The sequence below is a fragment of the Cucurbita maxima genome, unplaced genomic scaffold, assembly GCF_002738345.1.
Source record: "Cucurbita maxima cultivar Rimu unplaced genomic scaffold, Cmax_1.0 Cma_Scf00004, whole genome shotgun sequence".
Taxonomy (NCBI): domain Eukaryota; kingdom Viridiplantae; phylum Streptophyta; class Magnoliopsida; order Cucurbitales; family Cucurbitaceae; genus Cucurbita; species Cucurbita maxima.
Genome location: NW_019272020.1, coordinates 3,654,945 through 3,668,227, shown reverse-complemented (window position 1 = coordinate 3,668,227; position 13,283 = coordinate 3,654,945). Strand labels below are relative to the sequence as shown.

At 38.2% G+C, this 13,283-nt stretch overlaps 2 protein-coding genes across 3 annotated transcripts; one reads left to right on the top strand and one right to left on the bottom strand.

Annotated features, from left to right (window-relative positions):
- Positions 1–250: 250 nt before the first annotated feature.
- LOC111478781 (protein SHI RELATED SEQUENCE 1-like) lies at positions 251–2,627 on the top strand. Of its 2 annotated transcripts, none has more exons than XM_023123236.1 (4): positions 251–320; positions 357–987; positions 1,164–1,791; positions 2,059–2,627. In XM_023123236.1, the coding sequence occupies exons 3-4, from the start codon at positions 1,236–1,238 to the stop codon at positions 2,451–2,453; spliced, it is 951 nt and encodes a 316-aa protein (XP_022979004.1). In that variant the 5' UTR covers positions 251–320; positions 357–987; positions 1,164–1,235; the 3' UTR covers positions 2,454–2,627. The 2 variants fall into 2 exon arrangements, with proteins under 2 accessions (XP_022979004.1, XP_022979003.1); XM_023123235.1 differs by having other exon boundaries at positions 1,137–1,791.
- Positions 2,628–7,244: 4,617 nt separating this feature from the next.
- Positions 7,245–13,200, bottom strand: LOC111477993. Its single transcript, XM_023122034.1, has 13 exons — positions 12,942–13,200; positions 12,554–12,712; positions 12,075–12,326; positions 11,832–11,951; positions 11,498–11,578; positions 11,128–11,223; positions 10,855–10,950; positions 10,674–10,727; positions 10,388–10,591; positions 9,718–9,843; positions 9,379–9,444; positions 8,541–8,837; positions 7,245–7,999 (listed from the first exon to the last, which is right to left on the bottom strand). The coding sequence occupies exons 1-13, from the start codon at positions 13,002–13,004 to the stop codon at positions 7,526–7,528; spliced, it is 2,088 nt and encodes a 695-aa protein (XP_022977802.1). The 5' UTR covers positions 13,005–13,200; the 3' UTR covers positions 7,245–7,525.
- Between the last annotated feature and the right edge of the window lie 83 nt (positions 13,201–13,283).

The window sequence follows — 13,283 nt, the reverse complement described above, 5'->3', positions numbered from 1 at the left end:
TTTATCTGATGAAAGTTGGGACATAAGTCCGAAAGCGGGGAACGAGGACCGAAAAGCAATTCGTAATAAATAGAAGGTCATTTAAATAACAATATTTAATTTAATTTAATTTAATTTTTTTTGGGGGTTAATTGTTAAGCTTAAGCCCGATTGGGTCCAGTTTCGGTGGTTTGGTTAAGGGCAGACTGGGCCTGAATATTGTGAATATACTCGAATATTTATTATTAAATGTATAAATAGGGGAGAAATAAAAACAATTTGTATAAAGTATGGGGGTAGATTTATAAAAGTAAAAGATGAAGGATTTTGTTGAGGGGGGGGTGGAAAAGGAAAAGAAAAGGAAGAGGGAGGGGGAGGGGGTTTATATCCCTACAAATTAACCCTAAAGAGAATATTTATATATATATAAAAAAAAAAAAAAAAAAAAGAAAATAGATCATACAACGGTTGTCACAGACAAGTTAGCGGGTTTTTCGCGAAAGGGGAGGGATGGGGGCAAAAGCTGGTGCGGTGACACGTGGAGGTGGGAGAACCATTAGATGAGGTGAGAATTATAGATGGGTGTGATGAAGATGATCTGAGCACTTGAGAGTTGGGATCCATGGGGAAGGAGAGGAGGAGGANGAGGAGGAGGAGGAGAAGAAGAAAGAAAGGGAGTTGGATGGGGACTTAAATTGGGTTATCAGAAAGAGAACAAAAGAGAAAGAGAAAAAAAAAAAAAAAAAACTGCGCAGAGGAGAGAGAAAGAAAGGGGGAAAGAGAAAGGCATGGCGGCGTTGCAGAGAGAGGTGTAATTCTGGGCCATAAATGTGGATGTATTAGTAACACTGAGAGAAGGAAGAGGCAAAATTGAAAAAAAAGGGGAATTCAAAGCGTGATTAACGCTGCCCCCACTATCACCGAGCAGCAGCAGCAGCAGCAGCAGCAGCAGCAGCCAGCAGCAGCCAGCAGCAGCAGCCACCAGGCACCAGCAGCTGCAGCAGTTTGGTAATTAACTACAACGCACACATCCTTCCCATCTCTCCTCTTTTTTCCTTTTTTCTTTCCGAACTAATTTCAGGATTATCATCTGTCTACCAAATCCCCAAAACCCCAATTCTAGTCTCATTTTCCTTTTCAATTTGTTTTTCAAAAAGATTATAATTCAGGCGCCTCCAATTCAGGCAAGGGGGGGAGGGGTTGGACCCTCTGATTATGGATTTTAGGTCACCCACGAATTCTGGGTCAGAGCAACAATGTCTGGCTTCTTCAGTTTAGGTGGAGGAGGAAGAGAAGACCACCAAGACCACCAACAAAACAACGACACAAACCCGGAGACCTTGTTTTGGTACAAGGGCAACGTGGAGCTATGGCAACAACAACAACACCACCACCACCCTCAACAAGAACAGCCTCTCTTCCAAACCCAATCCCGGATTCCTTACTCCGCCCCTCTACCCGTTCGAACCTCCGATGAATCCTCCTCCAGATCGGGCAATTTCATGATGATTGGGTCAGGATCCGGGGGAGGAGGAATCAGCTGCCAAGACTGTGGCAACCAAGCTAAAAAAGACTGTGCCCATATGCGGTGCAGGACTTGCTGCAAGAGCCGAGGATTCCATTGCGAAACCCATGTGAAAAGCACTTGGGTCCCTGCCGCCAAGCGCCGCGAACGCCAGGAGAAACTCGCCGCCTTACAAACCCAGCATCAACTTCACCTTCATGGCGACAATAATCCCAAACGCCACAGAGATTATAACCCCACTTCCTCCTCTTCTCTCGCCTGCACTCTCATCCCCAACAACACTTCTGGTACAAATACAAATACAAATACAATCATCCCTTCCCCACTTTTATTTATTTATTTATTTTTATTTAATTATATAATTTTAGATTGCGTGCTGCAGATGTCAAAACTTCTTCTCGCTATAGTAAACCCCATCACCTTTTTTTCTGTCTTCTTTACTTACTGTTATGCTGTATTCCTGACCAGTTCATCCTCTGTGTTTAATCCCTAATCTTCCTTTTTTTTTTTTTTTTTTTCTTTTTCCAACTAAAATATTGTATTTAATTTTTTAGGGTTAGAAATTGGGAATTTCCCGGCGGAGTTGAACTCACCAGCAGTGTTCCGTTGCGTTCGTGTGAGCTCCACCGACGAATCCGACGATCAATACGCGTATCAAACGGCGGTCAATATCGGAGGACATGTTTTCAAGGGAATTCTATACGATCAAGGACCCGAAACTAATTACATTCCACCGGCTGAGACCTCATCCGGTGGTGGTGGTGGTGGTGGTGGTGGGAGTAGTAGTGGAGTGCAACCACTGAATTTCATCACCGGCGCCACTGATGCGACCACCGCAAGCGGTGGTTCCTCCGCCGCATTACCCTTGCTCGATCCCTCCTCCTTGTATTCAACGCCGCTGAATAGCTTCATGGCGGGTACGCAATTCTTCCTACCACCAAGATCTTAAAAAAAAAACTACATTGCTAAGCTATAGCTACGCAGCTTCATTTTTCATTTAACTCTTCCTCATCTCACGAACTCTTTCTCCATTTCTGTTTATTATGTCTACATTTCAATAGATCTGCTTAAAATTTGTAGTAAACCCAAAAACAAAACAAAACAAAAAAAACCCTTCACTTCACGATGCTTTATCATCCCCTCTTCTTCCATTATGCTTAAGAGCAAAATTGGAAAATAATGCTGAAAAGTGTCTTGTTTTTTGTTTTGTTTTATGTTTTTTGGATTAAAATGTTGTTTTTGGTTCAAATTTCAATGCGTAGTTTTGAACATATAAAATTATTCTTCTTGAAATCCGAAGTCGTTTTTGGTGTACGACATATTTGTGGTTGCGTAGAGTCTTGTGCTGTGTCTGTAAGTGTTTTTTTTTTTTTTTTTTTCCACTTATTTTTATTTATTTATAGTTTTCATCATTGTTCTTCTTCTTCTTCTTATTATTATTCCTTCTTGTCTTTCTCTTTTCATTTTCACTTATTATTATTCTTATTTATTTACCATTATTTTCTTCAAGTTTCAATCTCCTTTTTTCCTGCTTACCCCCATCTCTGCCGCTTTCAATTCATTTCCTTTGCCTTTTCGTCACCCGACCACCATGTTCGTAGTTTATATATATCAACTTGTCTTATAGATTCATCTCCTGCATTGTGACGATTTCATTGAATAATTCTTCATTCTTTCGGTCCCTTCCCATGCATGAATTAAAAGCCCTACCTTAGCTTCTGGAAATTGTCATTCTGATGTTGTTGTTGTTGTTCTTCTTCTTCTTCTTCTGAGCTCATTATCTGATCTCATGTTTGCATGTCAAACATTCTTTTACGTAAACTGATCAAAAGGGTTCCTCCGGCGATTATTCTATTTATGGAATGGAATAATTAGTTGTCTGAATATCCTTCCATACAAGTTTCCTTAAATTTCTGGAATTATATATTTTCTGTTTATACAATAAATGTGTTGTATTGTGTGTATAATCCAATCATTGACATCTGGTTTTTCTCATACGTAGTAATGATAATAATAATAATAATAATTATAATACAACAATATCTTATGAGTTCATTTCTTTGAATTGTGTTTTCTCGTTGCTGTCTAAAAATCATCATCCCCCGGCCCCCCAAAACGATGATGTGCATTAAGATTTATGAACATGATGGTTCAACATTTTGAAATTGTGTACAAAAGGTAGGATCTTTCGGGTGCCTATACATGTAAGAGCCAAAACCCACGGTCAGCCGATATTATTTTCGTAGGGTTAAGGTTTTTAAGCGACTGATAGTGTGTATTAGTGAGTAAGAAAGGTTAAAAATGAAGGAAAGAAGGGATTAGGAGAGAAGGGAAGGGAAGGGAAGCATTGACTATTTATGGATGGATTTCAGAAAATTGGTGTCAAATCATAACACAACTTATACAGTATGAATGAGAGCGACATTCCACAACACATCCACACACAAACTCTACCCATAAAGTGTAAAAAAAAAAGGTAACCATTTTATTTATTTATTTATTCCACTCTATGGATGAATAAATATTGTTATTATTATACTTTACTTTATGAGAGAAAAGCAAGCATCATAGGATTTAGAGGTTTTGTTTTTGTTCTCCTTCCTTGATCATCCCAACCCGGATATCATATTCTGGAATTCAAATATAAGAAAAAAAAACCCACAAAAGAAACAGTAAAAGTAAAAAAACTGGGTGTTTTCCCAACTCCATTCATTTTTTTTTTTTAACCAGAAACAGTAAAACACAAAACGAAACTTACTCACCTCATCAGCTCCGCTTCAAGCGACATGGGAACTTCATGAAAGCCCAGAGAAGAGAATGTTGTTTATGTTGTTAGAAGAAGAAGAAGAAGAAGAAGAAGAAGAAGATGATGATGAAGGGTGAGTGAGTGAGTGAGTGAGTGGTGGGGACTGGGGAAAGCGAAGGGCAGCCCGCAAATATAGAGGGAGAGTAGGTAGGGTTTGAGGGCTGGAAGCATAACAGAAACTGGGGGTGGCGGGTGGGGGGTGGTCCCTTAAAATTAGGGGAGAGTGCCCCTTGTGTAGCTTAGGCCACACCCTAAACTCACTCCTTCTTCCTCATCCGCGTGACATTTGACGCACAGAAGAATGCGGAGTTGCAGGCAAATGGCAAATGGCAAATGGCAAATGGCAATGGATGAAGAAATGGGTTAAAAAGTCAGCGAGGGGTTTGTAGAGAGAGAGAGAGAGAGTGGGAGTTGTTTTTGGAAGGCCATTTTGGTAAAAGCACGTAGTCAGGGCAATGGGTCAGTGGCAGGCTTGCTTCTTCTGCTCATCAATTGTCTCTTCAATCTATTATTTATTTATTTATTTACAATAATAATAATAATTATTTTCCACGTCTGAAATTTAGAATATATTTATTTATCAATAATTATGTAATGTTATCACATGATGGTAAAGGTGATGAAATTAAATTTGTTGGTTATTTAGGTCTGCATAGGGCCACTCTATTATAGCATGGAAATAGTATAGGCCGGTGCCTAAAATTGTCAACCTTTGATCTCCATTAACATTTTGTTCTTCCTTACAAACTAAGCTTTTGGCATCATCTACTCTCATACACATCATTTCTCACTCCCTAAATCTTTCTTTCCTTTCCATTTCGAATCATTCGACCTAATGTCCATTACTTACCGATGTGGAATAAGAAAAATTCATCAAATTTTAAATCTGTAAATACGTGTATGCAGTGGTTGACAATTACAAGACGGTTTAAAATATGTGAAATACATCAATTACAAGACGTGTACGAAAGAAAATTTAGACTTAGATATGACGTGATTTCTATAGCCAATGGTCATGATCCACCTCAAAAAAAAAATTAAGAAAAAGGGTTCGGTATTTTTTATATACTTAGTAAACAACTTGTTGGTAGTCCATATTTCGTTTGTTCAGTGTCTTATTTTGTTTTAGGAGAAAGTTTTTCACTAGGTTTGTTTGTTCAAACTAAGCTCAACTTAGGGCAATTTAGTGGAAACTCGTTCACGTTTAGTTCTTGGTCCTACATGGACTTCTAACCCTCAAAATTTCTCTTAGGTTCTTTAGGTCTCCTTAATCGTTTTCTTTTGCTAGTCTCTTTCATCATCAAAGTTGACATATATCGTATTGTAGACCATCGAGGTGGGACCTTCACATAAGTTATAATTCTCAAAACAATTCATGCATGCTAAGTTTTGCCAAACCTCAAGGTATACTATGGGCTTTTTCCATTTGTGACCGGTACACTAAAAGGAAATTGAACTCCCTAACGATGTCCACATGTATAGTCATAAATCATAGGTCAGTTCTACAGGTATCCGAAATCCCAACAATCAAGTCAGATTTTGGATTAGATTCTGGCCTGAAACTCCTAATTGTCCCTATATAATCACATAAAAGTCTCATGCACGAACAAATTATTATCAAATTTAGCCAACTCTAAGGGTTCAACTGTGAACCCCTAGCGCTCGTGACAGGTTATTAACCAATTTTATTGAAAGCAAGTTTTGACACAAATACGAACATACAATCTTTCTTTAAAGTATACAAAACAAATTTGAAAAAGTGAAAAGGTTGGGTGACTCACAAACAAGTGTTTCTTTTGTCCCTAATATGATTGAGACTCTAAAGTGAATTGGAAAAGTTGGAAAAGAAAAGTTATAAAAGCTTAGTTTTTTATCTTCTTTAGTCTGATAGCAATGAGGAAAAGAATAACAATTATGGAAGATAGATTAGCCCAAGGCATGAAAATTAAAAAAAAGAGATAGCATGTATGTCGTTGATGGTCTACAAGGGTAACACGTTCATGTAAGAGTTTGGGGAAAGCTTAGGGTATTGAATATCAAATTAGATTTCGTCAGGGTATTATTGTAACAGCTCAAGGTCACCGCTAGTAGATATATATAATCGTCAGCTTTACGATTTTAAAACACATATACTAGGGAGAGATTTCAACACCCTTATAAGAAATGCTTCATTCCCCTTTCCAATTGACGTGGAATCTCACAATCTAACCAACCCTTGCGACCCAATGTACTTGTTGGCACATTGTTCGATGTTTAACTTGACTTATTACTAGTAGATATTGTTCTCTTTAGCCCATTACATTTAAATACATATGCTAGATGGACTCGCTGGAGCATGCTCAAGATTATTCTCAAAAGAAATCACCATTCATATTTTCATCATAAAAGGAAAAAAAAAAAAAAAAAAAATCTTAGAGAAAAACAGCCATCCAAAATATTTTCACTGAATTTTTGTCATAGAAGCAGAAATTGTCCCCCGAAAACAGCCTTATTTTTCATTAGAAAAGAAGAAAAAGAAATCTAGTTTTCTGCTCAATTAATCATTCATTCTCCTTCCAATACTCTCTTTCCTTTTCTTTTATTTTTTTAATATTCATATATTTTAATATTATTATTATTATGATTATTTTATAGATTGTTTTGCAGTAGGATGGGTATGGATGTAATTTCCCAAACTTGTCTAATCTCTGTACCTTTACTTTCAGCGTTGGTTTGTAGGGTTGGACATGGGAACAGAGATCTTTTCGTAGATTCACTTTTGAGATGGGAGTCTGGAGATTAGACTTCATCTTCCTTATTACTTCCAAATACTTTCCTTTACTTTTACAGTAACAACAACTCGAATGGCAATTGCCTGAGTTCCACCCCTAATTACGCATACATTTGATCACAGACACAGCTTTAAAGAATTTTAAACATTCAAGGGAATTTAGCTCAGATAATGGCACTATTATGTAGTATATATCTAGGCAGAAGTATCGATCAGATTGCAGTGCTAAAATGCTCAAATTTAATTGACAGAGATGGAGGTGGGGGGAAGGAATCTACAATCAAACTAAGGTACAAAAAAGGTTCGGGCTGAAAATCTTTTGATGGGTTTACATTCTACTCCTGTATAAATTACATCTCCAAATATACGAAAATGACGCAACGATAGCGATCCTCTGTTAATATCTCTTAAACCAAAACATTTCATTCGACTGTTTCTTACTTGCTTACCGACTGGCGGATGGCCGTGGCTTTCCCTTAATAGAATTCAAGTGTTGGGTAACGAATATGACTCCCATTACAAGAATGAGGCAACCAACAAGCGTGCTGAAAAAGAGGGCTCCTGGTTGCCTGGTCTGGACAAAGCCATACACACCAGTAGAGGTCACAAGGATAATGTCGGTAAGACCATCGTTCGAGAAGTCCTCGGAGATCAGGGCATGAGTTGGCGAGGCGGGAAGATCAATTGAAGCTTGTACACTTCCCCCTGGGGATATGACTACAGCTTCTTGTTCTCCTGCAGCAAGGACCATTTCTCGACTGTCGCCCACTCTCAAGGAGATTGCCTTGAGTGTGGGAATCACCGTACCAGCGTCCATCATTCCTGATGGAGATGGAGGATTTGACCAAGTAGCACCAGTTGATATCTGCCACTGCCAATCGGCACCATGACCATGCAATCCAGGTGAATATGATGTTACCTGCAGCAAACAATACATCGGAAGGCAATCAAATCACAAGGGTGAAGTAAAATGGGGAGATGTAAAGGTTGCAGGTTCATATAATAAACATAAAGAGGAATGAAGTCTATTCAATTTATTGATTGCAAAAGGTTGCAGGCAAGATGAGAGACTTTCAACCAAATGTAAGATTTTTGGTTACTTTGATAGCACAAACACGGAACCAAACAATACAAGCAAAGCATTAAAGGTGATTTATTTTCATGTTCGCATTTCACTGACATGCTTGAAACTTGTTATGGAGGTTTAAATCCGAGCAGTCTAATTCTTGATTAAACATAATGGGACCCCCTTGTTATGACCTATAGGATGAACCGGTAATGAAGAAACAGGGCACAAAATTCACAAGGAGTGTTGCGATATATTTTCATTTAAGCATGTCAAACAACATATCTAATGGAAAGAAAATGCGAATAAAAAACATAGATCAAAGAAATAAAATTAAACACACAATAAATTAATCACAAAAAATGGGTTCAAATAGTTGCTGATTTTCCAGTACCTCTCCCCGGTTGGTCAAGAAAACAACATCGCCATGGCTTCCCCTGCGATGCCTGTGACCATCTTTTCTTGGAATAAGAATGGGAGTTGCAACCTCTAAAGAAGCCATGTCTGGAGTACGGCCAAATCTTGAAAGTTCTCCGTGTTGGAAGAGGTTGAAGGGGGAATAGTGGCATATGGATGCATTAAATAGTTGTTCTCGTACAGGCACCCCAGAGGTTGCAACAGCCCAACAAGGTTGAATAACTTCCATTGATCCACTGACCACAGTGCGCTCAGCACCATTCCCTCCAACAGCCTGGATTTTCAATAATTTGAAATTCGTTGCCAAATTGAAATAATTAATACTAAATGTAGACTGCATATGAAAACATGCAAGTTAAATGCTACACAATTTCAACAGCCGTATCCAAATGCTTTTCAGATTATATGCATTCAGTTCCTTTATTACACATTAAGGATTTTAAAAATTGAATGTCTAATGGCTACATTAGCGGGATCTGACTCATGCAATTGAAAAGGCCAAGAATCAGGAACCATTTAGACATGTACGCAATATCAGACTTGGTGGTCAGATACTAAAGAAAATTGAATCGGCTGATGCAGGGATATCCGAGAGTTCACTCATCAAGGAAAGCCACGCACAATTAAAATAAATTTTTTAAAAAATATCCATTTCCCCCATGAAATCAGAAATACTAAAACTAAAAGTATCTTAACATGAATAAAAAAAATACAAGATTATTTAGAACTGAACCGCACACATTGCAATAACTGGGGAACCGAGTATTTTGCCCCATAGCCACATAAATATATATGTAAAGAAAACTCATGTGCACCTGAACATGATCAAGGACTCCATCTCCATTAATATCAGCATGAAGACCACCTTCTTGAAGATGCAGCTGGCAAAATCAATAATGATTTTCAATAAGTAACAGCAGAAGTAGTTTTCATAGGCTAACTAAAAGTAGAATTTTCAATATTCATGTGTGCATTATGAACTAAAAGATCAAATGAGTGGTTAAGCCAATAAAATATTTTTGAAAAAATCTTCAGAAAAAGAATAACATATAGGATTCTCTCGTAGCAACCAATAAATATCTTTTTATTATAGTGATGAAATGCAAAACGCCCATTACACATTCATAAAAATCTAGCAGTTAATGGATGCACACCTTGCAAACAGTGCGCCCCGATGCTAAATGCAGAGCTTCTATCCCTTCTTTTTGATGAGCCACAACAACATTAGGAAGCCACCAAAGCTTGGTATAGTTGGTTATGGTAGGGACATAAGGAAGAGGCTGCATCATATGAAATAACAGGTTATGCAAAAAAATAATAATAATTGAAGATGCAGAACAGTTCTATGCTAACACGAGCATATCCTAACAGTTAAGGCATTTAGGTTCAAATTCTCACCCCTCACTTTTGTTGTAATATAAAATGGAACAGTTTTATCTAATATTAGTTTTAGCTCAAACTATATTTCCTATAGGGAAAAAAAAAAAAAAAATCCTTCAGACAAAAGAAAAAACAAGGATCAGGAACCTGAAAGTGTCATCTAAAAGCTTAGCTTGCCCACAGAGACTAGGATTTGAGCTGTGCTAAAAAGTTAAAGCTTTTTGAAGTCAAGATCTTTCAAGAAGAGAGTTCCTAATATTAGAAATACAGCAGTTGGGGGAAAAACAAAAATATTGTTTCAAAGATGAGGTTTCTGACGTTTAACTCTCTGAAGTCAGATATGCTGGCTTTGTTACTGCCATATGGGTCCATGATTTCCAGAGCTCTATTTTGTTTAAGATTCAAGAATTTATACATCATAATGCAATAAAGACAATGGAGTACCTTCTTAGTTTTAGCTGAACCAGCCATGTTTGCAGCACTACCAATAATTTTGGGAATCCTTTTACTTGAGTCCTTCCCTGGAGGATGGTTTTCCTCAGGCTTGTGAAAAGGATAGTTAACTGATTTTCCAGATATTTTCTTCAGTGCCTTCCTTTTATGTCGCCTGAAGTGAGCCAACTCTAACATGGTGTCTTCTCTCCTATCCTGCTCGAAAGATCAACACACATTATAAGAGCAATCAATTGTTTACCAGAAAATGCCAATGGAAAAGTACGCTTAACCTTACCCAGTGGTGTGGCATAACTCCAAGGATCGACTCTCTAAATTCCCTGCACTCAAACTGCAATTTCAAAGCTTTAGGAGCTTCTCCCACAGAGTAAAAACTTGTGACTAGTGTTTAAATATTAGCTTATACGTGAAATTTTAACAGAATTAATCAATGCCAGAATCAGTCTAACGGGCCATACCTCTCCAGGTTGTCGAGCATTCAGAGAATGAACATCAAGCTTGTAATTATGTTGTGGAATTAACTGAGATGCATCTGAAGAATGTGCCTCAATGTTCTGAAACATGAAGATAAAATAATGAATAAGAAGTGAATGCCTATCTACAGAGACTAATTAATTGTAGCTCCTCCACAAAAAGGAATGACTATATTTCTGCTGAGGTAACTGTGCCCAGTGAAGAAATTCACAAAAAATAATATGAAAGAGCAAGAACCAGAGAATAAGTAGAATCACCTCATTCTTCCTGCTCCATCGCTGCACACCAGATCGACCAGCAAATGCATAAAATGCAAAATGACGTAAATCTACTGTCCCGGAGTTCTCAGAAGCCTACATAGAATGCATTTACTCATCATTAACCATCTTCTGCTAATATTTAATTTAACAGAAAATGTGCAATCTACCAACTATAGAATTAAGTAAAAAACTTTCCGAAGTTCAGAAGAGCAATCTCATCACTAAAACAGCATAAAAACACAAAACAGTTTATTCTTTTCAAAACCCCAGCTCTCTTGATCGTCAGCATTTTCCACACAGAAGGGCAGATGAAAGAGACACTTCAAACGTTCTTGATAAAAAAGAAAAGAAAAAAAAAAGCTCATACCTCCTTTTCAGTAGCACTTCTTCTGTGCTGCTCAGCGTTCTTTTCTGCAATTCCAATTTCTTCAAAGGGATCCATAAAAATCTACATGGAAGAAATTTGGTAAGGCATGTTGATTGCATAGTGGTGAATACTCAATAAAAAGGCATTGTGAATTGGTTTATTTAAGCAACATCCTATCTGCAGTAGATTAATTATTAGCTATATGATTGAAACAATTGAAAGTTTCCTGATATTGACCATAGGGGGAAAAACACAAATCCGGCAGCATTCCAACTAGTATAAGGAGTGAATAAATATAATGCATCTTAAGTAACCATATTGCAATAAGACATACATGTGGCTGCATTTCCATTCTTCCACCAACGATAACCAATCCTGAATCACCATGCTTTAGGGTATAATTGCTTATAGAGATCGCGATCTCTCTGTGGTGAGCATTATGTGGAAAATCCTCCTGTCAAATGCCACCAAGAACTAGGCTATTAGTAAGCGAAATGATCCAAAGAGAATGATAGAAAAAAGAAAATACAGGATATTCAAGGACACTGAACATTGCAGACATCTCATAAAATCAAACCTGCAGATTTATTTCCCATAACTTTTTGAGATTGTGATCAAAACACATCACAGACCAACCGGATGTAACAACAACAAGAACTTGTGTCACTGGTTGCCCCTGTCTAGGATGCCGATCAATAACTCCAGTAGCCATGGCTACAGGACGTCTACCAGATGAAATGCGTACTTTAGCAGGCAACAAAGAGACCTCTGTCAGTACACGTGCATGACTAAATCCCTCATCTACTCGCCTACTGTGGGGTTCCAAAACCTGAGACGACCACTTAAAGTTCATTAAACCAAACTACATGGCCGATTGACTAACAAAACGCCCTAGAAGCGAGCAAAATGTTCTCCAAATCCAACAACCATATGTTGCAGAAAGAAAATATACACATTTCACATTGCAGCAGGCTAGATAACCGACCCAGTTGCTCAATAAGAAAACGCACGTGATTGGATAAAACAAAATGAATGTGGTACGGGACTCGTGATTACCAGAATTTTAGCATCGTGCGTCGCAACAAGAACCTCCTTCTTTCCATCGCCATTAAGATCGGCCACGACTGGTGGCGGGAGACGATCTCCCTCATACTTGATTGGGTACTCATCAGTCAGATGCATCCACGCCTCCCTAAACGAGAAATCGCCCTCGTGCTGAAATTCAAGTGAAACGCAACAATCAGTCACTCTTGTACGAAATTGAGAAGGGAAATGCAAATTTACAACACAGTATCGTCTAAACAGCAACGAATTTCCAAAATCAAGGAACGCCAATAGATGAAGTCAAAAGAAGTCCTGATCAACTATTCTCTTCGATAACTAACAGCAACGAGCATAAATTAGAAAAAAAAAAAAAAAGAAGAAGAAGAAGAAAATCGCAAACCTGAAGGGAGAAAAAAATAGCGAAGGCTGAGAGCATAAGAATGGCTAAATCTCGCTTCCTCATGTTCGATTCTCTTTGACCTTCAGCTTCTGTAGGTTCAATCGGAAGATTCACAGTTCACCGCGGAAAATATTAGGTCCTTCCTCACACTCGGGCAATCAAAGCAATAGTTGCCTCCAAATTTTCACCAAATTGAGGAGGAGAACGCCCTCGGCCCTTCAACACGAGATGCGACGGAGACGACGCCGCTACGTACAGCGGTTTGATACTTTGCCGGTACTTAAGAATTGGGCTTGCTCACGACTGGCCAAACGTTCGAGCTGGGCTTCTCAACAACAATTT

Excerpts from the sequence above, each read along its gene's own strand:
- LOC111477993 (XM_023122034.1), bottom strand. The coding sequence starts at position 13,004 with ATGAGGAAGCGAGATTTAGCCATTCTTATGCTCTCAGCCTTCGCTATT. Across the intron at positions 9,445-9,717 it reads CGGGGCGCACTGTTTGCAAG|CTGCATCTTCAAGAAGGTGG; the intron begins GTGTGCATCCAT and ends TGATTTTGCCAG. Across the intron at positions 8,838-9,378 it reads GAGTCCTTGATCATGTTCAG|GCTGTTGGAGGGAATGGTGC; the intron begins GTGCACATGAGT and ends TTGAAAATCCAG.
- LOC111478781 (XM_023123236.1), top strand. The coding sequence starts at position 1,236 with ATGTCTGGCTTCTTCAGTTTAGGTGGAGGAGGAAGAGAAGACCACCAA. Across the intron at positions 1,792-2,058 it reads CATCCCCAACAACACTTCTG|GGTTAGAAATTGGGAATTTC; the intron begins GTACAAATACAA and ends TTAATTTTTTAG.